The 24,254-nt window shown below is 51.8% G+C and overlaps 10 protein-coding genes across 10 annotated transcripts; 6 read left to right on the top strand and 4 right to left on the bottom strand.

Annotated features, from left to right (window-relative positions):
• Positions 1 to 720: 720 nt before the first annotated feature.
• On the top strand, positions 721 to 1,266 carry SEPMUDRAFT_120968 (uncharacterized protein; the record flags this gene model as incomplete). Its single annotated transcript, XM_016901650.1, has 1 exon — positions 721 to 1,266. One exon carries the CDS (start codon positions 721 to 723, stop codon positions 1,264 to 1,266), a length of 546 nt encoding a protein of 181 aa, XP_016757205.1.
• Positions 1,267 to 1,597: 331 nt separating this feature from the next.
• Positions 1,598 to 4,330, bottom strand: SEPMUDRAFT_151923 (CRAL/TRIO domain-containing protein). The gene is made up of 2 exons (XM_016907127.1): positions 4,023 to 4,330; positions 1,598 to 3,915 (listed from the first exon to the last, which is right to left on the bottom strand). Exons 1-2 carry the CDS (start codon positions 4,068 to 4,070, stop codon positions 2,002 to 2,004), a joined length of 1,962 nt encoding a protein of 653 aa, XP_016757204.1. The 5' UTR covers positions 4,071 to 4,330; the 3' UTR covers positions 1,598 to 2,001.
• A 975-nt stretch (positions 4,331 to 5,305) lies between these two features.
• SEPMUDRAFT_73553 (F-box only protein) lies at positions 5,306 to 7,220 on the top strand (the record flags this gene model as incomplete). Its single annotated transcript, XM_016910030.1, has 2 exons — positions 5,306 to 6,909; positions 7,021 to 7,220. The coding sequence occupies 2 exons, from the start codon at positions 5,306 to 5,308 to the stop codon at positions 7,184 to 7,186; spliced, it is 1,770 nt and encodes a 589-aa protein (XP_016757203.1). The 3' UTR covers positions 7,187 to 7,220.
• A 437-nt stretch (positions 7,221 to 7,657) lies between these two features.
• On the top strand, positions 7,658 to 10,544 carry SEPMUDRAFT_151921 (threonyl-tRNA synthetase). Its single transcript, XM_016907126.1, has 2 exons — positions 7,658 to 8,643; positions 8,696 to 10,544. The coding sequence occupies exons 1-2, from the start codon at positions 7,816 to 7,818 to the stop codon at positions 10,139 to 10,141; spliced, it is 2,274 nt and encodes a 757-aa protein (XP_016757202.1). The 5' UTR covers positions 7,658 to 7,815; the 3' UTR covers positions 10,142 to 10,544.
• A 404-nt stretch (positions 10,545 to 10,948) lies between these two features.
• Positions 10,949 to 12,258, top strand: SEPMUDRAFT_73549 (peptidyl-tRNA hydrolase domain-containing protein; the record flags this gene model as incomplete). The annotated part of the gene is made up of 2 exons (XM_016910029.1): positions 10,949 to 11,172; positions 11,227 to 12,258. 2 exons carry the CDS (start codon positions 10,949 to 10,951, stop codon positions 11,582 to 11,584), a joined length of 582 nt encoding a protein of 193 aa, XP_016757201.1. The 3' UTR covers positions 11,585 to 12,258.
• A 425-nt stretch (positions 12,259 to 12,683) lies between these two features.
• Positions 12,684 to 13,633, bottom strand: SEPMUDRAFT_93538 (uncharacterized protein; the record flags this gene model as incomplete). The annotated part of the gene is made up of 2 exons (XM_016910622.1): positions 12,684 to 13,432; positions 13,502 to 13,633. Coding segments are annotated over 2 exons (605 nt in total), but the record flags the coding sequence as incomplete, so codon positions are not given.
• Positions 13,634 to 13,805: 172 nt separating this feature from the next.
• SEPMUDRAFT_151919 (eukaryotic translation initiation factor 3 subunit 6) lies at positions 13,806 to 15,709 on the top strand. The gene is made up of 2 exons (XM_016907125.1): positions 13,806 to 14,921; positions 14,975 to 15,709. Exons 1-2 carry the CDS (start codon positions 13,813 to 13,815, stop codon positions 15,186 to 15,188), a joined length of 1,323 nt encoding a protein of 440 aa, XP_016757199.1. The 5' UTR covers positions 13,806 to 13,812; the 3' UTR covers positions 15,189 to 15,709.
• Positions 15,710 to 16,213: 504 nt separating this feature from the next.
• SEPMUDRAFT_120961 (uncharacterized protein) lies at positions 16,214 to 17,032 on the bottom strand (the record flags this gene model as incomplete). The annotated part of the gene is made up of 1 exon (XM_016901649.1): positions 16,214 to 17,032. One exon carries the CDS (start codon positions 17,030 to 17,032, stop codon positions 16,214 to 16,216), a length of 819 nt encoding a protein of 272 aa, XP_016757198.1.
• A 196-nt stretch (positions 17,033 to 17,228) lies between these two features.
• SEPMUDRAFT_136387 (uncharacterized protein) lies at positions 17,229 to 19,155 on the bottom strand (the record flags this gene model as incomplete). Its single annotated transcript, XM_016902772.1, has 3 exons — positions 17,229 to 18,824; positions 18,874 to 18,968; positions 19,021 to 19,155. 3 exons carry the CDS (start codon positions 19,153 to 19,155, stop codon positions 17,420 to 17,422), a joined length of 1,635 nt encoding a protein of 544 aa, XP_016757197.1. The 3' UTR covers positions 17,229 to 17,419.
• Positions 19,156 to 19,648: 493 nt separating this feature from the next.
• SEPMUDRAFT_151917 (uncharacterized protein) lies at positions 19,649 to 23,968 on the top strand. The gene has a single exon (XM_016907124.1). The coding sequence runs from the start codon at positions 19,741 to 19,743 to the stop codon at positions 23,575 to 23,577; it is 3,837 nt and encodes a 1,278-aa protein (XP_016757196.1). The 5' UTR covers positions 19,649 to 19,740; the 3' UTR covers positions 23,578 to 23,968.
• Positions 23,969 to 24,254: the final 286 nt, after the last annotated feature.

The raw sequence follows: 24,254 nt of genomic DNA, 5'->3' as shown, positions 1-24,254 counted from the left end.
ATTTGGTTATACTATACCTTACTATACCTTACTATCCAAACCACAACAAATCTTTACTTTGATAGAAGAAGGTACCGCTCTTAATACAAGTAAAAGTGAAAAAGAAAAGAAAACTAAAAGTTTTTAACTACGGACTTTTTAGTCGTAAGGTTGGTCGGTTATCTTCTAGGAGGTACAGGTAGGTATCTCCTAGGAGGTACAGATAGGTACAGGTAGGTACAGGTAGGTACAGGTAGGTAGGTAGGTAACGAGTAGTAGGAGGTAGGTTGGACTTACCTACCTATAGGAGGGAGTATATTGTTCTTTATTTTCTATTTTTTTGGGCAATATAATGGAGTGGGTAAGGTAAAGTAAGGTATATAGGTACCAGGTAAAGTAAAGTATGTATAGGCAGCTGACTTGTAATTTGCAACTCTCTTTCTCTTTCTCTCTTCTCTCTGCTTTCTTTGGTTGATACCTCAAAACTCTCGTCTTCGTCGTATCCACAATCTACCAAGGAAAGGAAAGGAGGGGAAAGGTAACGTAAGGTAATCTAACGTAGGAATCTATATACAACACCCTTCCTTCTCCCCCCCACTCTCTCTTTTCCTCTCTATCACACAAATCCAGACCCGCAACCCCTCAGAGTAAGATAATCAACCAATTACTTCCACTCTAGCTTCCCCGTACTCTTAGACAAAGGCACCAACAACAACAACAATCCTCTCCAATCCAATCAAAATGGGTGCATCAGGCTCCATCTCCAACACGGTAGCCAAAGGACTCCAATCAACCGTCAACAGCATCCCCATCACAATCATCGACGACGCAAAAAAGAGTCCTTCCTCCTCAGAAGATGGAACTCCGCCTCTCTGGGCGCAAGCGAATTTTGGCGGAGAGCCTTCGGAGGGATATCCGGAGGCGTGTGAGTTTGCGGCTGAGGGGTGTGGGGTTTTTGATGAGAAGATGAAGAAGAGGAAGAGGGGGGAGAGGGAGAGAGATGTCTTGGTTGGTGCTGGTGCTGGTGCTGCTGTTGGTGATGATGAGATGATGATGGTTTCAGAGGGAGGGGATTCCTTGTATCATCCTCATTATCGAAGAGGAATAGTAGGTGGATTAACTACTGCTGGAAAATTGCTCCGTGGGTTTGAGCTTTTGCTCTTGCTTGTTCTTGTTGTCCGGGTTTATCAGAAGATTCAGAACCGGAAGCAGAAGCAGAAGAAGAAGAGGGAGGGGCTGGGCTGGAAAATGGTTGATGAGGCTGAGAAGGGTGAAATTGTTGCTTGATTGATTGATTGATTGATTGATTGGACTTGAGGAAGAAGAAGAAGAAGAAGAAGAAGAGGTGCGGTCCTGTCCTTTTTTGATCAGTATCATTTTCTGGAGACGCAATTTGGTCTTAGGAGGTACCTTGGGGGTTGAACATTCAAAAGTACCTCAGCGCCTAAAGTGGCGCTCAAAGTCTAGTTTTGGATGCATGCTTTTAGCAATCAGTATACCGACTTCGTATTTTATCGAGAAGTTTTACTCACCTATGGCAAAAGAGAGAAGGAAAGAGGGTGAGTGAGTGAGTGAGTGAGAGTGAGAAACGGTGAGAGGGAGAAGATAAAGAAAAAAAGTCCATATGTACATATTTCTGTTAGATCTTCTGGTGGTGCTGGTCTATTGGCCGCATCCACGGAATGAATACCCATTCGCGAGGACCCTACTTGGAGTCTGCGAGAAGCCTTGCGATATTTGCCTGTCTTCCTTCTTCTTCTTCTTCTTCTTCCCAAAGTAAAAGCATTGACAGAACAGACAGCTCAGTACTGTACGCCTCTAATTCCTCGGCTAATGAACTGTTCACATCTCATGTCCAGGATGCTCTCGCAAGATATAATAATGTTCCATCCCACTGTCCAGATATTGGGAATTATTCACCCGACGCCCTGTTTCCTTGTCGCGCGCATGCGACCGCAGAATTCAGTTCTATTGTGCTTTCCAAAGACGCTTCTGCTGTACGAAGTTCTCTTGTCGTCCCTCTCACGAAGTAGTAGATTGGACTTTCTCCCCATTCAACTTCTCCGGCACAGAACTATTCTTCGCCCTCAAAAATTCTTCAATCTGCGCCTGATCCATGTTGTCCAAACTCCGATCAATCTCAGTAGAAGTGGTATGAGTGTCCTGCTCCGCAATCTCCTTTGACTTCTCTTCAGCTTGAGCCTGTGCACCACCTAATCCTACCACTCCGGCAACACTGCCTACAGCGCTCACTACAGCAGCCTGAGCCTGTCCGGCATAATCTTGCACTTGTTCCACAATCGTCGGCTGAGGCTCCTCCTCTCTCGTGATGGCAGTTTCTTTAGGTGCTTGGCCCACCGTTCGAGGTTCCATCACGCTATGGTTGGTACCCTGTCCATCGATGCGAATCTGAGGTGTGCCGTTTTCGAGTTGGCCTTCTGCGTGAGTGCCTTCCTGCTGTTCCATTCGTGTACTGGAGGTGCCTTGTCTGGAATCCTCGGGTGGGTGAGCAATGTCGTGTTGGGTATCTCGGTAAGGCACTGTAAAGGCTTCAGTGTTATCTCCGTTGATGGATTGCGATGCGACTGGTTCTGAGGACTTGTCGAGGCCATTTGTTGGTACTGGAGACGTTCCATTTGCGAGAGGCATGGCAGAAGCCTCGGTCGTCTGTGGGTTCACGTTGTCTGCTGACATGACGTTTGTAGTGTCAGTGTTGTCGGTGGTGTCCAAGTGTTTGTTTGCAGATCCGTTGGCGGCTGTCGATTCTGCACTGTGACTGGCCTTCCGTCCCTGGTGACTGAGAGTGGCGAAGAGAGCACTATTCGCAGGATTCAGATGCTGACGCCCGGGACTCAAGGCTAACGTAGCGACATCAGCATCCGGATGAAAACCTGCCAAAACACGCTTTCTCAGTTTCCCTCCCTCGGAACCAATTGCGATGGCGACCAAGTCACCATCCGCGTCATACTCCCATCTGATAGGGCCCTTTGGCAGCGTCTTGTGTCCCTTCTCTTCTACCACCTCTTTCCAGCGGAGAGCTTCCGTCACGTTTGGTCCCAAAAAGGGCATATCTCCAAAATTCCAGTCCAGCTTGCCGCCATACTTTTTGGGGATATTTTCCACGTCAACCACCTTGGAGAGTTCGGAGAGCATAGTTTTTTCATTGAGAACGTAGACCTTGGAGACAGTAATGGGATCAAACCAGCCTTTGGCCCAGTCCCATACGGTGTTGAAGAACGAAGGGGCGCCAATGACGAAGATGCGGTCGAGAGTCTCAGGGTAGTGTGCGGTAGCCAAGGCGGAGCTGTCTTGCAAATGTGCTCGCAGGGCCCAGAACTGCTTCAAGCCCACCTTGCTGAGATCTACAATGTTTGCACTCTGGCTGACGGGCGTCTCGGTGGCCTGCCGATTGGGCACTGCTGAGCAGAGGGGAAGAACAAAGCGACAGAGGTTCTCGTACAGGGCGAACAGGCGCAGCATCTTGCGGGGAGACTTGGCCTTGATGTCCACCTTGTCGCCCTTCTTGGCCTTTTTCTCCTTCTTTCGGTCATCGTCATTCTGGTGTGCATTGATGTCCTTGGTGCTCAGATTGGCGACTTCGAAGACGTACAGCGGGATGCCGCGCTTGTCCATGCGGCCGGTCCATTGCGGGTAGAGGCGGCGCGCCTGCTCGTACTCGTCGACATCAATGGTTTCGTACAGCTGGTCCAGCTCATTCTGCTTGCGCCAGTCTTCGGTGTCCTTGAACTGGCTCAGGGCGTCTTGCGGCTTAAACTTTCTCGCACGGAGGTAGCGCAGCATCGTTTCGTCATCGTGCGAGGCGGGAGTGTGATGATTGCCGGGATCATAGTATCCCTGTTCGGCACTGAGCGCCTTGAACTTGTCGAGAGCAGCGCGTTGGTTCTCGGTGAGGTGTCCGACGTGTCCTGCTGGCCACTGCGAGGATTGCGCTGTTAGATGATGCTCGCACGGTAGGAGATAGGTACTATGTGCAGCCTCGGCGCTGTTTCGAAATAGGTACTTATGGTGTGGATTCGACTTGCTTGGTATGAAGTGACTCGCTTGAGATCTGCACCGTCAGGCCGACTCATGGTGTCAGAAGAAAGTATACCTAAAGGCTAAGGCAGAGACCGGGCGGGCAGACAGGAAGCCTGAGGAAGGGAACCTGGAAGATGCTCGTCGAGGTCGAAGCTTGGCAAGGAGGGGAGGTCTCCAGTACACGGCAATGCAATCACGTGTACCGTAGACAAGGAAGAAGCGTTAGGTGGTGTGAGCAGGACAGCAGTGCAGGGCAGAGCAGAAGCAGAAGCAGAAGCAGACTCAGCAGAGCATTGAAAGCAGAGACAGCGGGAGAGGCAGAGGCAGTCTCAGGCAGAGGCAGAGTGGATAAGTCGCATTATTTACGCACAGCTGAATGTGAGCAGAGACCATGACGTCGTCCTGACTTGCACAAAGCGGACCACACTCCTCCCTCCCGTCTTCAGCAGTCTCTGTTCTCTATTCCTAGGAGGTAGTACAATGCCCGCTATTCTCACTGCACGGCGCGGCGCGGGGACAGGCAACGGAGGATGGCGCCGGAGGATCGGATGGAACGGGATCCGCCGGGGGTTTGAATCGGCCGAACATCATCTCTGTCTCTCTGTCTATCTCTCTCTCTCTGTGTGGAGGGAGATAGGAGGTCAGGTAGTACATATACTCTCCTCTTTATCTGTCATCGCTCTACCTGTATCTGAACTTCTGAACTTCATCGGAATCATGTGTCAATCACGCTGAATCAGCAAGATGGCAGCATACCTCTAGGAGCATCAAGTTGTGCATCCATGAAGCCACGCCGCTGCGAACCATCCCGTCGTTGATGGCGCGCGCGGGCGGACGGGCGGCCGATGATGATGGATGATGGATGATGGATGATGGCTGCTGAATGCTGACCAACATGTGCACCTTATCTGACATATCTGTCTGATCGGTCTGGCCTGACCAATACTGTGACTGCTTTGAGTCCCTTTGACTGGTCCAAGTGCTGTTTTAAGGTTGTCCTTCAACGCAAACACGCTTCTAGAAATTCCAGGCTACCCCGCTTCGGTCCGTGCTAAGCGAATGCCGCTATACATTAGTGTACCGATCCTCAACCACTGATTTCCCTCTCATGCGCTCCGCTCAGGTGGGCTACTGATAACCACCTAACGTTCTTACTGTGCTACACTGCTATCGCAACACATCTATCGTGGCGAAACATACGTGTACGCGTAACATGCCACCATCATCATCACCACCACCACCACCACCCAGCGTCAGCAATACGATCCAAGTGCGACCTGTCGACAACATGTCTCCAATCTTTCGCCTCCCCGACGAACTGCTCGAGTCCATCGTCGCCTATCTTCCTCCCACCGCCACCCTCGCTTTTGGAACGACCGCCCGACGCTGCAACAAGATCGTCTACGAGCCATTGGTGTGGCGACGACATTGCGTGCAGACATGGAAATACTGGGAGTCCCACCATGACATTGAAGAGAAGCTGCTGTCGCCGCCGGCCCAGACTAGATGGCGAGTCTTGTACAATGAACGCGCCAGGATCGATCGAGAGGCCACCGAGCTCTTCGACCTCGCTCTCTTGACCCAGCAAAACCGATATGCGCGAACTGAAGAAATTGCTGCTCATGGCTATGATGTGAAGGATCTCATGCTCCGAGTGAAGAATGACACACCCGACGATGCAGAGGACGTGCTCGCGAGGCGGTACTACGCCAATGCCGTCCTGGGACAAATTCATCGCACCACCGCTTTGGAGAAGTGGATGCGCTTGCAACAACGCCAGATGGTCAGACTCGAGGAAGTCCTCGGTGCATACGACCTGTTCGTGCTGAGTGGTCAGAATGGAGACCTTGCCGACATCGACCGAGAGCTGGATAGGTTGGCAATGCAAGTGCGTGAGCGTTACGCAGAGCAGGACTTTGATAATCTGAGCGTGCGACGGAAAGCTAGTCTGGTGGCCGAGTATCTGCGCTCAGCAGGTCTGCTTGCCAACAATGCCGGTCCTGAGAACTATCACGCTCTGCGCAACAACTTCTTATCCATGGCCTTGTTCGGCCAACAGCACACTTGCCTACCCCTTCAAGCCGTGGCCATCTACTGCGCTGTCGCACGACGACTGGGAATCAATGCCAAAGCATCCAACTACCCGCAGCACGTCCATGCCGTCATTGAAGCACCCTCTGGCATGAATTTGGATGGCAAGCACGTCATGGTCATGCAGGATTCCGAGCCCGAGCTCATGCATATGGACCCGTGGAGAAGTCACGAGGAGGTTCCCATCGAACAGCTTCGTCTCCGACTGCTACAGATGGGTGCTCCAGCGCATCAGCACGCTCAACATCTCTCTGCCACCACATCTCTCGATCTATGTCTACGCACCGGCCGCAACATCATGACTTCCGTACAAGAAGCTCGAGAACATCACCGTGAACACGATCATCTCTCCGGCCCGAACATCGAAGCAGCGTGGTACAGTATGCTCTGGTCCATGATGATCCTTGGCGACCACAACAACAGCGCCAGCACTCTCCATCGCCGTCGCCAATGCCTTCCATACCTGATTGAGCACTTCCAAGCTCACTTTCCCGAGGACATCAACCTGGTTGAAAAGTATATTCCGAGAATGTTTGAAGGCGAAAGAGAGCACACCATCCTGCTTCACTTGATCAACGAGCGCCGCATGGATGATCGCAACAAGAAAGCTCCTACTCCCCGAACTGGCGACTGCAAAAATGTCAAACACCGTATCGGCACTCACTTTCGCCACAAGCGCTACGACTACGAAGGCGTCATCGTCGGCTGGGATCGACGTTGCTCCGCCGAACAACGTTGGATCGAGCAAATGCGCGTCGACGACCTGCCACGAGGTCGAGAGCAGCCCTTTTATAACATAGTGTACGACAACTCACAACCCGAAGATCATACTCGTGCTCGGCTCCAGCCAGCCAGTATGACAAAGCACTATTATCAAGTGCTTTGTGTCTATGATGCTGACCATGCGTCTAGGGCTGATGACAAGAGTGTACGATATGTGGCCGAGGAGAACATTGAAGTGGTGCGAGACGAGCCGAGCGACATGCTCATGTCCTTGGCGGGGAGATACTTCAACCGATGGGATGCCGATGCAGGCGAGTTTGTGAGCAACATTCGGGATGAATATCCCGATGATTGAGTGGTACCTCGGAGGTATGACAAGCGAGCGGCGGAAAAGTATGTATGCGAGTAAATAAAAAGTTTATTCCATCAGTTGTTGTTCTTGTTGTTATCAAGCACCACACAGGTGAAGTGTCACCCATGCCGTCGGACTTTCTTTGAACGTTTCTCCTCTCCGAAAATGTGATGCCTCTTTTTTCTCCCTAGCCTGTGGCTTTGAACCGTGGCACGTATTTCATCATTCTTTCAGAGAACATTCACCCGTAGCCTGGTGCCTGATGCTTGGGTTATATATCGCCTATAGTAGGGCTGCTGCAGTGAAAAGTGAGGTGTAGAAGAAGAGGGGTGAAGTAGAGGTGGAGTCGCGGAACTGTAGCCGTACCAGGCATTGATATGGCGCTAAGAAACACTCCCGTCTGCATGTGGACAATATTTGGAGGAGTCACGTCAGCTGTGAACAGGACACGTCGAAATTACTGTATGTCGCGCCGAGTACTCAGACTCACACGCCTGACCTCGAAACCAACACTCCACCTGCCGCGCAACCTCCTCATCCTCACCAAAGCCGCATGCCGGACGAGCAACGTTAGAACTTGCAGCACTCACACACAAAACCATCACAACCATTGTCGAGAAACAGCTCCAGTCATGGGCAAGGACAAGAAGGCCGACGCCGGCGACTCGAGGCCATTGGAGCTCACTCCACCCCCAGAATTCTTCGCGACCCGCAATGCCCTCTTTGACAAGCGCAAGGCCGAGCAGGACGAGTGGAAGGCCAAGCAGCCCCGCGAACCCATCACCATCACCCTCGAAAATGGCAGCACCAAGGAAGGCACCAGCTGGGAGACGTCGCCCGCCCAGATTGCACGGGACATCAGTAAGAGTTTGTTTGAACGCACCATCATCGCACGTGTAGACGGAGACGAGCTGTGGGATCTGGATCGCCCACTGGAGAAGAGCTGCAAGTTGGAGCTTCTCGACTTTGACCACCCCGAGGGCAAGAAGGTCTTCTGGCACAGCAGTGCACACATTCTCGGCGAGGCGTGCGAGAAGAGATTCGGCTGTTCGCTATGCATTGGTCCTCCAGTCGAAGACGGCTTCTACTACGAAATGGCACTGCCAGACCAAGCTGCAGTCACATCGGCCGACTACAAGCCAATCAAGCAGATCGCCGAAAAGGCCATCAAAGAGAAGCAGCCGTTTGAGCGACTCACCCTCAGCAAGGAAGACTTGCTGGAGATGTTCTCATACAACAAGTACAAGAAGCACATCATCAACGACAAGATTCCAGATGGCACCTCCACCACTGTATATCGATGCGGTCCACTCATCGACCTGTGTAGAGGTCCTCACGTGCAGCACACAGGACGAATCAAGGCCTTTGAAATCATGAAGAACTCGGCCAGCTACTTTTTGGGTGACGCCAAGAACGACAGTCTGCAGCGTATCTACGGTGTCTCCTTTCCAGACAAGAAGGTTTGTATTTCAGTGTCTGCAGCAAATTTGATTTGTGCTAATGACTCACCAGGCCCTTGAAGAGCACAAGCACTTCCTCGAAGAAGCCGCGAAGCGTGATCACCGCAAGATTGGCCAGGAGCAGGAGCTTTTCTTCTTCCACCAAATGTCTCCCGGCTCAGCCTTCTTCCTCCCACACGGCATGATCATCAAGAATGCTCTTGGCACATTCATCCGCGAAGAATACTGGAAGCGTGGTTACCAAGAGGTCGGCTCACCAAACATGTTCAACTCTGCGCTGTGGAAGCAATCTGGTCACTGGCAGCACTACCAGGACGACATGTTCACTTTCGAAGTCGAGAAGGACCAGTGGGCTTTGAAGCCCATGAATTGCCCTGGTCACTGTCTGCTTTTCGGTCATCGTGAGCGAAGTTACCGAGAACTGCCAATGCGTATTGCTGATTGTGGCGTTCTGCACCGCAACGAGGCATCTGGTGCTTTGTCTGGCCTCACTCGAGTTCGTCGCTTCGAACAAGATGACACTCACATCTTCTGCATGGAGAGCCAGGTCGAGCAAGAGGTTAAGGCCCTCTTCGACTTCATGACTGCCGTGTATGGACTGTTTGGGTTTAGCTTCAAGATGAAGCTATCTACTATGCCCGATAACCACCTTGGAGACGTGGCTACCTGGCAGCGCGCCGAGGCACAGCTCGCTAGTGCGCTCGATGAATTCAAGGCCAACACGGGTACACAGTGGGAGCTCAACCCAGGTGATGGTGCTTTCTACGGACCCAAGATCGACGTCACTATTTCGGATGCTCTCCGTCGCGAGTTCCAATGCGCTACGATTCAGCTTGATTTCCAGCTGCCACAGCAGTTCAATCTCGAATACCGCACAGACGAAGTTGCTACAGCAGTCAAGCCAGAGGCAAATGGCGAAAAGCCTGCTACTGATGCCCCTAAGCCAGAAGAAAAGACTCTGCCGATCCACCCTGCGCCAACAGCAGAGACAGGAGACGTCTCAGCCGCAGCTGCCACACCGGCCAAGCCAGAGGTTAACTACCGCCGTGAGCTGACACCTGGCTGCGCTCGCCCGGTAATGATTCACAGAGCCATCTACGGATCGTTTGAGCGCTTCATTGGCATCTTGACAGAGCACTTCGGCGGCAAGTGGCCTTTCTGGCTGTCCCCCCGGCAGATCTTGATCGTACCAGTTATGCCTTCTGCCAATGACTATGTCCTTGAGCTGCAAAGCGAGTTCCGCGCCGCGAAGATGCACGTCGACGTCGACATCACTGGCAACACCATGCAAAAGAAGATTCGCACTGGTCAGCTTGCCCAGTACAACTTCATCTTCGTGGTCGGTGCTCAGGAGAAGGAGTCTCGCACTGTCAACATTCGAAATCGCGACGATCCTACTACCCAGAAGATGGGCGAGCTCATTCCCGTCGACAAGGCGATGGAGTTGCTCATCAAGCTGAGAGATGAGCGAAGACTCAACTCGGATTTGAAGGCATAGGGTGCTCCTCACATCATGCATCAGAGTGTGTCCAACGGGATAGGTGATGAGCCATGCTCTGGAATCCTCCGGCACGGCACTCTTGCGGCATCTACATACCAGGGAGAGGCACGGAAATACAGAAATCGGATGATATGTCTGATGGGCGTCATCTGCACGATAGTGTGGAAAGTGATACTGAAAGTACTGTGGAAGATACTATGGAAAGCCTTGTGGAAAGAGCTCGAGAAGGTGAGTCTTCCAGGCACACCTTGGGCAATGCTGTAAGTCCCCAGGTCGCTGTGTCGATGATAAGAGCCACAGCGTAGATTGAAGACGTCCTACACGATGAATGCTCAGTAGCAGCGCCTGGCATGAGACACAAGGCTCACGCCGGAGACGAAATGAAATGAGACCAATACCCCCCATGCTTCCCTATCTCACTAGATTCATCGCCTATAGCCTTCTAAAATGGGGGTTAAGCAGATTTGGGTGCTTTCACTCAGCCACGGATATGGCTTCCCTCTCATATCCAATTCTCTATGCTTTGCTTCGTCTTACCTTGAACAGGATTTTGCACTCGTCGTGCCACATGGCAGGAGTCTCAGCCGAAATTGTTGAGCGCTTCGTACATTTTGAGAGGCCAAGTGTGATTATCTGGTGATTGTTGTCAGGCGCGATCCATTCATACATGACCAGGAAGCTTCACATCTGTTGGTAGTGGTCGTGCCTTCTCAGTTTGTTGCCTTAGCCCGGCTTTCGGCTAGTACCGGCGCTAGTGACCTCAATACCAAATAGCCATCTTAACTGTCTGGACTTCACCTTCACATGGCACTCCTCCTCCAGCGGACGGCTCTGCTGACCAGAACTACTAGACTCTCACCATGTCTCTTAAGACAATACGCCACCAAGCGAGGTGGCGATGTCGACGAGGCAGAGCTACAGGCTGCCCGCCAATGGCTCGCGAAGCTTGATCCAGACACGATTCCACGAGACATTTGCGAAGTGAGCTTCTCACGATCTTCCGGTCCTGGTGGTCAGAATGTCAATAAGTGAGTCGAGACCGACGCATGTGATGCGAGGGGCAACTGGCTAAATGGTGACAGAACCTCATCCAAAGCGACTCTACGAATTCCAATTTCTTCACTCCTGCAACGAGTACCTACATTGATGCATGGACCGATCCAGAGCAGTCGCTACCACGCTGCAAAATCGAACGACCTCGTCATACAGGCTGACGATTCGCGGAAGCAGACTGACAATGTCAACGCCTGCTTTCGCAAATTGCATGAATTGATCGTGCAGGCTGGACGCCAGACTGTGCCAGGCGAGACGAGCCTTGAGCAGTCCAAGCGTGTTGAAGGCCTGCAGAAGGCTGAGGCTGCTGGGCGGCGCAAGATGAAAGAGTTTCACAGCAAGAAGAAGAGTGCACGGAGAGGTGGGGGACGAGGTGGTGATGATTGAAAGGAAAGCACGCTCTGTTCTGGAGTGACGTGAGGCTCGTCTTGCCGAGGCATACATCATCACATCGATGGACTGGGCCATTTTTACCACTACGAATTATTGGACTCGCTGCGGGCAGCCTGGCCTTAGAGATACTCAAGGCTTGACGCTGCCTCCGCCACATGATGGTGATCAGGGACATCAATGTCGACTGAGCCGCAACAGCTGTAGTGGCAGGGCTCGGCTCTCCAGAGAGTAAAGCTGACAGCATTCAGCTGGCTAACGAGCCTATCCTAACCTGAACAAGGCAGGTATAAAGTCAATCACGGGCATGCGCTTCGATCTCTCCGTAGAGAATGCTCGAGGCACTTGGTTCTAGAATGCCACCGAGCTCAGATCTTCTGGACCACGAGTGAACATAGTCGACACAGCAAGTGGCCTGACTTCTGAAGAGCAATCACTTTCTGCAAGCATACATTGACGGGGGTCAGATTCGGTTGAAATGTGTGTATGGGAGCCTCCGCTGTCATGAAGACGGCGCAGCATGCTAAGCTCCTCGCCTCGAGAGGCGCCAAAGGTCATGGTAGCGGTTCCGAGGTTGTCGGAGAATAGGACAGCCACAGGAAGACTTTGCGGCTACATAGCTGCAGGTGATAGTCAAATGAAGGCACTACCGCATCGGTCCACATATTTACCAACCAGACTGAAAGTTGAAGCGCATTCCACTTCTCATAACTTTCAGCGAGCCGTCGAGCGTCAATCTAAGATCAGTCACTGATTATCCATGTCTTTCCATCACTTGAGCTGGCCACGAAGGATCTGCTAGCTTCACCGGACGCCAGAGGCCTCTGTTGGAGTAAGTATCTTTTGCTACTACTTGTACTCACTACTTTGATTCTCCCAGCCCTACCTGTCCCAGCCTTGCAAAATGCCGGAGACCGTTGCTATGCACCTATATAATTTGGAGACGGCGTTTCGGTTATCTCGATGTGAGTGCCTAAGGTAGGTAGAGAAGTGATAATGGACAACGTCTTGAGATCTGTTCCCCTTAGCTGCACGGGACAGGGCGAGCTAGAAATGCGGCTCAACTTGCGTCACTATAGACCATGTTAATGGAGGACAAAATCATGTATAAGTACTCGCTGTAGCTCTCATCTGCCATCCTTTGGTGTGTCATGTCGCCAGTTCAAAGTATCCAAATTCCGGACATGCTATGCTCGTTCCGACTGCTGTACATCAGTGGTCTGGCATTGACCTATAATACATACCATATCATAATTCTAATGCTTTCGCTTCCCTAGGGACGAGGCACAATGCCCCGCATCTCAGCGAGTTGTTGGGCAGAGCAGCGCTCGCGCTCATTTGCATTGATCAAATTTCCACACTGCATATCCATTCAAAATCTCCTCTCTCTCAGAAAAGTTTCGACCTTTGTCTTCCAATGCCCTTTGACATTAATATGTCCCGTCACCGAATTGATCGCAACATCATCCTTCTTCACTCCCAATTCCCGACACAATTCCCCCTTTAAGATCATTCTATCGCCATCGATGTTCTTGATCCTCGTCACTTTCAAATTCCCTCCTCTCTTGCGCAGCAAATATATCGGCAGATTGTTCATGCTACTTCGGCTGACGAAGTAAGGGAGATTTGGCGCACTTTCTGTTTCTGGTCGTGGAGTTACAGGATCGGGGATGAGTTTGGGAAGAGCGGGTTGAGAGTGAGAGAGTCTCCGTGTTGGGTAGTGGCGCTCTTTGGTGGGATGCCCGGTTCGGCGGGAGGCTCTGCTTTCTTTGGGCCGGGGAATCGAGCGCATAGAGCGAGGAGGGTAGGCTGGGTCTGCTGTACGGGAGGCCGTGAGATTGGCATCTGGGGACAATGTTAGTCTCTCTCTCTCTCTCTCCCATGGTATACGAGTATGGTATGGTGTAGTCTGACCTTCGCGTATGGGAGTGTAAGTGGAGGGTGTAGATGCTTCTTCACGACATGTTGTGCGCGTGGAGAATCGTAGAAAGTGTCGCACTGTGGCTGGTCGCGGCAGGCCCAATGGCCGCAGGAACGAAAGCATTGGACTGGCCATTTTTTCCACGTCAATTGTAAGTGAATGTGTTTACTTCGAGCACAGAGAAGGAAGGAGCGTCGGAGTTGTCGCACGTGAAGTGCCGATCACATTGTCTTGGCGGCAAGTTCGCGATTTTAGACGTCGACGGTGGGCTTTCCCTTCCACCTCGACAACACGTACCGCAAACATGGCAGACTCCAACGGCGACGTGGCCGCCTCCTACAGCCTGTTGCCAAAACTCATCTCGAATCTGGACCGCCACCTTGTCTTTCCGCTGCTCAACTTCGAGGAGGAACAGCGCCCGCAAGATGAAGATGTCTCGGACATCACACAATTGAAATATGCGCTGCTTAAGGAAACCAACATGTCCGACTATGTTGGCGAATTGTACGTGCAGCTCAACGACTTGAGCGAGATGCCAGCCGAATACAACAAGAAGCGCGAGGAAACGCTCGAGAGGCGGCGGATATACACCGAAGAGACAGAGAAGATCCAGGGCCTGCTCGGCGATGCAGAGGTCATCAACAACCTGCGCAGCGACAAGAACAGCAACATGGCGTACTTGAAGGACAACCACGGTGTCACTCAACAAATGGTGGATCAGCTGTACGATTTTGGCCAGTTCCAATTTGCCTGTGGTGACTACGAGAGTGCTTCTGAGCTGCTTTACCAATTCCGTATCCTGTCCACGGATAACGACAAAGTCAACGCCGCAACATGGGGAAAGCTGGCTGCGGATATCTTGAACACAAACTGGGAGAGCGCCATGGAGGAAGTCATGAAGATCAAGGAGAGCATTGATACCCGACTGTTCAACAACCCGCTAGCACAACTGCAGCACCGCACATGGCTGATTCACTGGTCGCTCTTCCCGTTCTTTAACCACGAACCTGCGCGCGAGCAACTGACTGAGCTCTTCTTCTCCCCTGCATACATCAACACGATCCAGACGTCTTGCCCGTGGGTATTGAGATACTTGGCTGCAGCTGTTGTTACGAACCGTAACCGCCCTGGAAGCAAGAACAACTACAATTACGGCAACTACCAGAAACAGTTGAAGGACTTGGTGAGGATCGTGAGACAGGAGCAGTATGAGTACAACGATCCAGTGACGCTCTTCATCAAGGCCTTATACGTCGACTTTGACTTTGAAGAAGCGCAGAAGAGATTGTCAGAAGCACACTCTATCCTGAGCGCAGACTTCTTCCTTTCTGCAGCAGCAGACCCATTCCTGGATGCTGCACGTCATCTCATCTCCGAATCATACTGCAAGATTCACCAGCGCATTGATATTCAGTGAGCATCTCCATTTCACACCATTCATGAGAAACGCTAACATGATTTTCTAGGGACCTATCCACCCGCCTCGGCCTTGGCCAAGAAGAGGGCGAGAAGTGGATTGTCAACCTCATCCGTGACACCCGCGTCGACGCGAAGATTGACTACAAGGCCGGAACTGTCATCATGAACCACCCTCCTGTGAGCGTATACCAGCAAGTCATCGAGAGGACGAAGGGTGGCTTCTTCCGCACGCAAGTGCTGTCGGCTGCTGTTGCGAAGTGAGTCTGGAGGTGATCGTCATGAGGAACTTTCGATAATATCCAGACTCCGAATCAGCGCCCGTGCGCACTTCGAGGAACTTGGGGGGAGCAGAATACGGATGCCGGTGTTTGAGATATGGCTAGCGTAGCATTGGCGTTCCGGCGTCGAATGCACAAAAAATGCACGATAAAAGCTTTGACACGAGCAACATGTGCTATGGATGAGGGCCTATGTTAGTCTGGGCGGGCACTGGCCCAGCGAAAGACTAGATGAGACGTACCACGATCGCACACATGTGCATCGCAATGATATCTGAAATGATCTGATAGTGAAAGAGATTGTCTCAAGCGCAACAGCACCGTGATGTGTAAATGTTTAGTAGGTAGGATGCGCTACTGCTGACGTGCTACAGTAGGTAGGTATTGACTAGAAGGTCTCGGCCGGCCAAGAAACATTCCACGATTATTACATTATGATCGAAACGACAGGTAATTTTGAAGCTACCTAGGTAGAGATGAAAGGTACCATCGCGTTGCTATCACGGTGATGCACTTTCATTCCTGTCCAGCGAGAAAAAAAAAACGATTTCCTGGCCACGCTTCCTTCCTTGACCCGCTCTGTGAATTCACTTCTGGAGCAAAATCATACCAGAGCGAGCGAAAACTACCACCACTGAGGCATGCATGCTTGCTGTGCACGATGCACGAGTATCAAGGACTTATATGGGGGCGCAACACAGGCCTATGGAGTACATGTTTCATACTGATAGCACATAGTGTAAGACTACTTGGGTCTCGTGCGGCTTTTGTGGGCAGGTTGTTCTTGCTTCAGTCGGAGCGATTTCGACGATTTGCGTGGTCCAACGTTTAGACCAGGGATGATATGTCGTTCCCATCAATGAAGTGCTGGGTGCATGCAACAGCAGCCTCTTCGGATGTTCAGCTGTACTTGTGCTTTTCCATAAGTCGCCTCACTTGTGAGTGGCTGATCCCACGGTCGAGATCTCGATTTTTGATCGGTGCAGCAGCAATCAGCCAGGAAACTCTTCACCCCACGCGCCTCTTGTTCCGTCGGTCTGGTCCATGGACCACCGGTGGTGGATATTGCACCTCTGTATCCCAGTCGGCCAAATTGATATAAGGACTCCTCAACCAACTTTCCATTTCATGTAGCAACAATTTCGCGTTGTCCCGTCCTAGAAACTCTGATACGAGATCCTCTGCCCGTCCATCCGCGCCCCTCAGCTCATGACTCTTGAGCACAAAGACAATGTAAACGATCAAAAAGTCACGACTGCTGGCTCGAGGATTATTATCCAAGAAATCAAAGACTTTGAGCTCTCTTCGGAGGAACATTTTGGCTTTGTTCTGGAGCTCATCAGAGGTGAGAAAGTCAATCTGCGTGAAATTCGTATATTGGTTGATGCGATTTCCGCCAATATGGAGGCTGTATAAAACTTCTCTATAGACTCTTCGTCTTCGTTCGAGAATGTCATCTGCAGGCGGGCCGATGGGACATGTAATGGGTCTCCTTGGTTGTACACGCCTGCGATATGGCTGGTGTGGTCTGAAAGCATTTGATGGTCTCACAGATTCTTCCTTCTTTGTCGGCACATGGTACGTCTTGAAGTCTTCTGGGCTTCTCCAGTCATATTGCACTTCTCTCACTTCGGCTTTGCAAAGTGGACAGGTGGAATTCTCTTGAAGCCACGAGACTAGACAGAGGAAGTCAAACGTCAGGTGGTTGCAGGGTGTCGCCACAGCACGCTCGGAAATACGCTCGAGGCAGATTGTGCAGGCATCTTCGCCTTGTCTGGACGCTTGCGATGTAGCGGTGCTGGGCAATGTGGTGGGTCTGCTGTCCATGCATTAATTCTGGCGTGGCGTCGTTGTAGTGAGTGATGTTGGGTTCGAGGCAGCGGAAGTGACAAAACGATGTCGTGTCTTGGCAGGACCCACATCGTGCAAGGGGAGTCAGCAAAGAAATCAAGGCGTACCTTCCAGGTTACCTCCATCAATGCATGGCAAAGACTGATGAAGGTGCAAAATTGGAGTACCTGTAGTCATACTGACCGCTTTGAAGTCCATTGGTGCTACCTCCGTAGAATCTACTTGCGTGAAACTCGCTAAGACAGCCAAGACCTGAAGAGAGGCACGAAGCCTAGTTTGGACAAGTGCACCACTCCAGCAGCCCGCTATATATGGGCTGTCTCTAGAGGGATGTTTGCAAGACGCGCTGTAGCATGGTCCGTCCTATTCGATCAATTGCGAAAGCACCTCCTGTTCCGCTAAAGCAGACAACCATTTCCGAACGAATGTTGCATAGTCATGTCTCCTCTGCCTAGCCTGCTCCTCATCAGCCCGCTCCATCATTTGCGCACTTCGAATGCTTGATCTGATTTGTGCTTGTCTCTTCAGAAATGGTTTGCGGTACTCTATCAATGCCATGAAATTTTCTTCACTTGAAACTTCCGCAACGACCTCTGTTGGTGCTGTTGTGGCATCGATGTCGATAGCGAAGATGTCAAGTTCATGCGACGGGCCGAGAAGAGTGTCTTTCGATGTCTCAGCGCCGTCCAGAGATCGCCAGTCTTCGAATAATTCGTCGAGCCGCCTATCGATGGTCTGTAGAATTTTGATATTTTGGCACAAATCTCTTCTGTCATCGACCATGGGGTCATGAACCACTGCCAGCAGGGTAAAGCTGATTTCGCCCTGTTCTTGTGCGGCTGCCATACGACCCTGCAAGGCAGGCGCGACAACATGCATCCAGTTCCCAGTGCCTCCATCCGCTCCATTGCCACCGAGCCCGAAAGATCCCAAGTCGTGAGGATGGTAGTCGAGACCATCCAGCTTCCAGACATGATTCTGGATGGGCATGTAGGCGATGAAGTGAAATCCCTCTTGGGCCGCTTCATCATTAGCTTCGGAGACGTAGGCGCCGCGATTGGGAGGTTTGCGTGCTCGATTTGAGCGTCGTGGTTGGTCTATCGTCTCGCCTTGCTCCGTCTTAAAATCCTCATCCGGCTTGCGAGGTGCCTGAACGCTGACGTTTGGTCGTGACTTTGCTACTACATTCAACTTGAAGTCGGAATCTTCTTCGGGTTCGGAACTCGTATCTGCAGAGTGAACTGCTTTTGGAAGAGGCTTTGAAGCTTTCGTAGATGGGCATCGTGGAACATTCGCTGCCGGTGCTCGACTGCATGCAACTGCTCGGTTAAGCTTGGCGACACCGTTTAGTGCTTCTTCTTTCGCATCCTTTTCTGCCTTTTTGGCCGCCTTGGTGGCTTGCGCTTTGGCTGTCGCAGCCTTCTTCTTCTGTCTGGCGAACTTCTCTTTGGCGTGCATGTCAGCTGTAAGTAGATCATTTTCACGAGCAAACGAGTTATGTATGCGCTTGACGAAGTGGAAGTCATCAATCATTTCGCCGCGGGTGACGGGGTCCATATCCTTCGTGTGGGCTTTGAAGTCGCGGAGCTGCACGCCCATCTGTAGACCAGGGACGTTGTTCACAATGTTCAGCATGGCCACTGTTGCGCACGCAAAGTCGGGTACCTGATTGGCAAACCAGATGTGATCTTGTTCAATACCAGTGTACTGGTCTTCTTCGTCTTGCGTCTTGTAGCGAAACAGGAATATGAGAGCATGGCAAGGCTGCCTGATGATAGTCAGTAAGTGGGAAATAGACGTTGGTCGTCAGCACTCACGGCAGAATGGCCAGCATGTCGTCCTCGATTGATAGCACTTCTTGCACTTTGGCACCTCGAACGCCCATCTCCTTCAACATAACGTTGAAAAAGGCCTGCGTCAGGTTAGTTATGTCTGCACCAGGGAGAGTTGACCTTGCTACTCACGGGCTCACTCTCCATCTCGACCCATCCTGACCAAGTGTCGCGATCAGGCGGGACGAGGACAGTGCCAGCATTAGCTGCTATTGCATCTGCATGTGGATGGTCAGACTTGCGCTTTTGGCCTCGTTTTGGCGGCATGTTGGATGATGTATGGGGAGTTCAGCAGAAGTCCTGCGAAGTGAATGAAAAGAGAGGGAATCCAATCGGTGCAGCTCAATTGCAGGCAGGAACTGGCGGGAGTAATTCAAGTTGGAAGCACAAAAGGTGAATAGAGGTCAATTTCAAACCGTTTGCTCTGTGCTTGATGCAGAACTAAGGCTGCCATTACGGTCCGCATCTTTACCGACCTTGAGACTCGCAAACAGACTGCCAGAAATGAGGTGGCAGGCAATCAGATCGACTGAGAAGAGACACCCTTGTCACTTGCTCGGAGCTTCCCGCCGCTAGGAACGCGCGAACGCGTCGGGCAGAAGAGAACTCGATGTACGTTGTTTGGAGCTCCATAAACAAGACGGTATAATCCGAGAATTCTGCTTACGACCTTACGACCCAGACAACGGCCGCAAGGACAACACTCCTGTCAGTCGACTCCAGACACGTTTCCGAGATTGAGGCCTGCCAGACAGACGGACGAGAACAGCTCGAGCGAAGAGCACCGTACAGCATCAATGCACAAGCACCGATAGCCAGCGTCACCACAGCGCGAGCGGAGCGGAGGAGAAGATGGAACCCGGCACACCGCGCCTTCGCAGCGCATTCCCACAGACGCCGCGGCGAGGAGACAACCCCCGAGCGTCACTGCAGCAGCGAGCAAATCCCTTCCGCACATCGTCGCCCACCAGCCAACAAAAACCGCTCCCTCGAATACCCACCCTCAGAGAGACACCCACACTACCCAGTGAACCTCTGATCCCCACTCACATCATCGACGCACCCACACAACGGCTCTATGCGGTGGCCTTTTGGGCAGTGCTGTGGTCATGGCGGGCATGGGATTTCAGCAATTTGGTGGACGCTGAGGAGCAGAGCTTGTGGCTGTTCATGAAATGGGTCGCCATAGATGGAGTGTTCCTGTTTGGACTGCCCGGCTTGCGCATACCATGGCTAGAATGGAGTTCTGCGACCATGACGCTGATTTTCTTGGCACATGCGTTGCTAGATGGGATGCTCATGTTCAGGATCCCGATCCCTATTCTGGCGGGGTTCGCTGCGCTATGGAGAGGAGTGTGGGGAGCATATGAGACCGCGATCAACGAGCATGGCGTCAACCCCGATACTGTGCTGTTTAACAGCAGCCTGATTCTGGGGCGGCAAGTCGTCCACATCTTGCCTGAGGGCAGTGCTATTCTGAACCCACAGAAGGAGACATTCTGCCTCGACGGAAAAAAGAGAACAGAAGCGAGACTGCCCATCATGATCAACGCGACAGATCCGATCAGCGTGGACATTCTGCATGTGGACTTGGACACCCAGCTGAATAGCACGATCCACATTAGTAAAAGCCAGATCAAGGCGATGCACAAGGAGGCGAGCAGGTTGATCACATACAGCGAGGACCCCAATGAGCCCAAGACGCTTTACTATTCGGTCAAGAAGCCTGGATTGTATGCACTGCTCAAGGTCGTTGATGCATCAAACCTGGAAGTGAGTAGAAAGAAGGTGGCGCACACCGTCGTTGTGTCATGCCCCAGCGCGGAATTCTTGCCAGCACCAGTTGATCGATGCCGTGGCGAATTGTCCAACGTTGAACTGCACGCGACCGGCACACCACCGATGAAGGTGAAGTACCGCAAGGTAGTGAACAAGGCATCAACTACATCAACTTTTGAGAACATCCAACCGGAAGAGCTGATTTCGCCGCTCTTGAAGCAGGATAGTGATGTTCTTGTAGTACCGGCTCGAGTCGATACGTCGTGGGTGAAATCACAAAGTGTGCGAGTGCCGCTGAGCGAAGGTCTTGTCGTAGCCGGGAGCTGGACTTATGCGATCGACGAAGTCGTCGACGGCTTTGGTCATCGCGTTGAGTATGCAGATAACGATCATAAGCTTGAGAAGAGTCAAAGGAAGACACATCTGCAACAACACATCGACGTACACGAGCGGCCAGTGGTTAATCTCCAAGGTTGCACACCTCAGCAACCGCTCAAAGTACCTCGAGGCAGACCAAACCAGCTTCCGATTCAGTATGCTTCCACTGGACAGGGAGCGATACCACATACATCGTACCATCTCGAGTGGATATTCACTCCTCAGGTTGATATGAGCTCCAGCAGTGGACACGGTGCCACCCCACAAACGAAAAAAGAATCGATCACGACACCAGGAGGATCCCCGTACGTTACAGAGCCTGGACTGTATACTTTGACTGGAGTGTCAACAGACTACTGCAGTGGTGATGTGCTTGAGCCAGCGTCATGCTTGCTACAGAACCCTCCGGAACCCGAACTTCTTGTCAATTCCACCGGCATGTTCGACAAATGCGCTGGCAGGCCAATTGGTCTTCTCGTCGACATTGATCTTATCGGTACTCCTCCCTTTGAACTCGAGTATACTTCAACTCGTCAAGGTCACCCTCACCATACCGTACACAAGGAGTGGGTCAATGGTCTTCGCGGACAAGTGGAGTTCACCCCCGTCGAAGCAGGCAACTACACTTACGTGTTTACCAAGATTAGTGATGCGGTCTACAAGAACCAAAAGCTCGTGGGTGGCCCAGAATTAACTCAAGACGTGAAGCCGTCCGCATCAGCACGTTTCCTCAACGAAGGCAAAAAGGTCACATGCATTGACCAGGCTGCGAGCTTTGAAGTTTCCCTAAACGGCGAGCCTCCGTTCGTCCTGGAGTATGAGATCATTCACAATGGTAAACGTCAGAAAATGCACACGAACAACATCACTTCGAAGTTCATTCATCTGGATACGCCGATCTTAACTGACGGAGGCGATTACACCTTGGGTCTCGTCAGTATCACGGACGGGACCGGGTGCAAGGAACTGCTCAAGGATGAAGCCAAGGTGACAGTGCGTCATCAGAAGCCCAAGGTTAGCTTCGGCCAGATTGAGGGCCGTCGAAGTGTCGATACCTTGGAAGGCAAAAAGGTCTCGCTTCCTCTCCGCCTTGTTGGCGAGCCTCCGTGGACCGTCAACTACCTTGATAGCCAAGGCAAAGAGCAGACCGTTCGGTCTAATGGACCAAACGATAAGCTAGATGTCGATCGAGACGGAATGTACGAGCTTCTTGACGTTCACGATAATATCTGCCCAGGACTAGTGGACAGCACCGCGAAGGAGTTTCAGGTCCACTGGATCCCCAGGCCGCAGTATCGCATCTCACCGGACGACATCCAAAGCGAGAAGAAGAACGTCTTTGTGCGCTCAGAGGTGTGCGAAGGTGATGAGGATGCTGTCGAAGTGCTATTTAAGGGCTCGCCTCCGTACAAGCTCTCATACATCCAGACTGTGAGGCCGGAGGTCGGTGCTGTTGCACCACGCAACAAGGAGCTGCGGGCCGCTCTGAATGTAGCAAGTCTTCGTATGGAAACTTCAGTCGCAGGTGCCTATGAATACAAGTTGGCCGCTTTCAGTGACGGAAATTACCCGGAGCACTCGCCGAAGCACTTTACGCCCATCAGCATCAAGCAAAAGGTCAACTCTCGTCCCTCGGCAGCATTCGCGACACCAGGTAAGACGTATAGCTTCTGCTCGGTTGAGTCAGATGGCGAGGAGGTAATTCCCGTCACGCTTCATGGTGTGCCTCCATTTGAGCTCGAAGTCGAGATCAAACACCACGGCACCGTCAAGCCTGAAATGGTACACTACACCAACATCGAAAGCAAGAGCCACAGTATCCACATCCCTCACTCTCGCCTCCATCTGGGCAAGAGCGCCGTCTCTCTTCGCCGCGTCTCGGACGCTCGAGGCTGTTCCCGAACTCTCGATAGCACAGCTCCTCGCGTGCAGATCAGTGTTCATGATGCGCCTACAATTGTCAGTCTCGAAGAACGTTCTGACTACTGCGTCGGCGATCGTCTCAATTTCGGGCTAGCAGGAGTCGCACCGTTCCAGGTGTTCTACACTTTTGAAGGACAAGCACGAAAGGCTTCCGTGTCCAGTGGCAACACTTTCAAACGTCTTGCTGAAAAGCCTGGCGTATTCCGAATCACCGGTCTGCAAGACTCTGCCTCTACGTGCAAAGCGTCTTCGGACATTGAAAAACGTATCCACGGCATGCCTTCGGTCCGCGTCAGCAAAGGCAAAGATTCCTACGTTGACATCCATGAAGGTGGACAAGCCGAACTCACCTTTGATTTCGGTGGCACCCCTCCTTTCGAGTTCACCTATACACGCTCATCCAACACGGACAAGCATGGCAAGAAGAAGAGTCAAGTATTGGATATGAAGAGTGAAATTTCTCATGAACATTCGATGAGGATATGGGCAAGTGAGGAGGGGACGTACGAGGTCGTCAGCATCAAGGATGCGCATTGCGCTTATGCAAAGCCGGGAATCAACGTCGAGCAGGCCAAGGGGTCCAAGCAGAAGAAATTGGGATACTATTAGAATTATGGACCGGGACAAGAGAGCCTGGTGGATTGAATTGAATCTGGATCTGTTTACATGGCGAGGTGTATGGCGTTTCTTTGGCACGTCGCATACGGACACGGCCTAGTCACATTGCACGGCAGGGCAGGGGTGCTGAGTTGGTCTATAGTTGTTCGAATGACCGCCGCACAGTTCGTGGTCTATTGCCTGCTGGGGTAACTCATTCGCCTTTTTGCGATCTCGGGCATGGTTGTGTCATGTGTTGGTGCAGTGGCGAACGAGACAAGCGTTTTGTTCGTAGCGTGTCTAGTGCAACATCGGGCCCTGCATATAACTCACTTGCTTCAAAAGTGTTTGGCATGAGTAGGTAGGTAAATATAGGATCTGTGGGATGATACTTGCAAATGACACGTGCAGAGTGTATGGGAACACTGTTCACTTGGCGGTTCGTGAACTGTGATGTCTCTCCACGTGCCTAGGAAGACCATACTTGATACTACAATACGAATGGAGGTGGAGGGTTAAAGTGTTCCAGAAGTGTCTCTTGGAGTCTTAGTGGCCCCGCCGGGTGTTCCCTTCCATGGAACTAACGAACCCGTCGAACCGTCACAAGCTAACCCTTGAACCTTAAAGCCCGATCAGCCACACTGGAAAGCTCACCTCGTCGATGAACAAGTGTTCACTCTCGAAAGGTA

The sequence above is a fragment of the Sphaerulina musiva genome (assembly GCF_000320565.1).
Source record: "Sphaerulina musiva SO2202 unplaced genomic scaffold SEPMUscaffold_11, whole genome shotgun sequence".
In the NCBI taxonomy this organism is placed as follows: domain Eukaryota; kingdom Fungi; phylum Ascomycota; class Dothideomycetes; order Mycosphaerellales; family Mycosphaerellaceae; genus Sphaerulina; species Sphaerulina musiva.
Note: the sequence above shows the minus strand (reverse complement) of the source record. Positions and strands in the feature narration are given on the sequence as shown.

What these genes read in the sequence shown, in the direction of transcription:
- SEPMUDRAFT_151923 (XM_016907127.1), bottom strand. Translation starts at nt 4,070, where the DNA reads ATGAGTCGGCCTGACGGTGCAGATCTCAAGCGAGTCACTTCATACCAA. An exon ending in AGCGAGTCACTTCATACCAA is followed by an intron (nt 3,916 to 4,022) that starts GCAAGTCGAATC and finishes CAATCCTCGCAG; the next exon opens with TGGCCAGCAGGACACGTCGG.
- SEPMUDRAFT_151921 (XM_016907126.1), top strand. Translation starts at nt 7,816, where the DNA reads ATGGGCAAGGACAAGAAGGCCGACGCCGGCGACTCGAGGCCATTGGAG. An exon ending in TCTCCTTTCCAGACAAGAAG is followed by an intron (nt 8,644 to 8,695) that starts GTTTGTATTTCA and finishes ATGACTCACCAG; the next exon opens with GCCCTTGAAGAGCACAAGCA.
- SEPMUDRAFT_151919 (XM_016907125.1), top strand. Translation starts at nt 13,813, where the DNA reads ATGGCAGACTCCAACGGCGACGTGGCCGCCTCCTACAGCCTGTTGCCA. An exon ending in CACCAGCGCATTGATATTCA is followed by an intron (nt 14,922 to 14,974) that starts GTGAGCATCTCC and finishes ATGATTTTCTAG; the next exon opens with GGACCTATCCACCCGCCTCG.
- SEPMUDRAFT_151917 (XM_016907124.1), top strand. Translation starts at nt 19,741, where the DNA reads ATGGAACCCGGCACACCGCGCCTTCGCAGCGCATTCCCACAGACGCCG.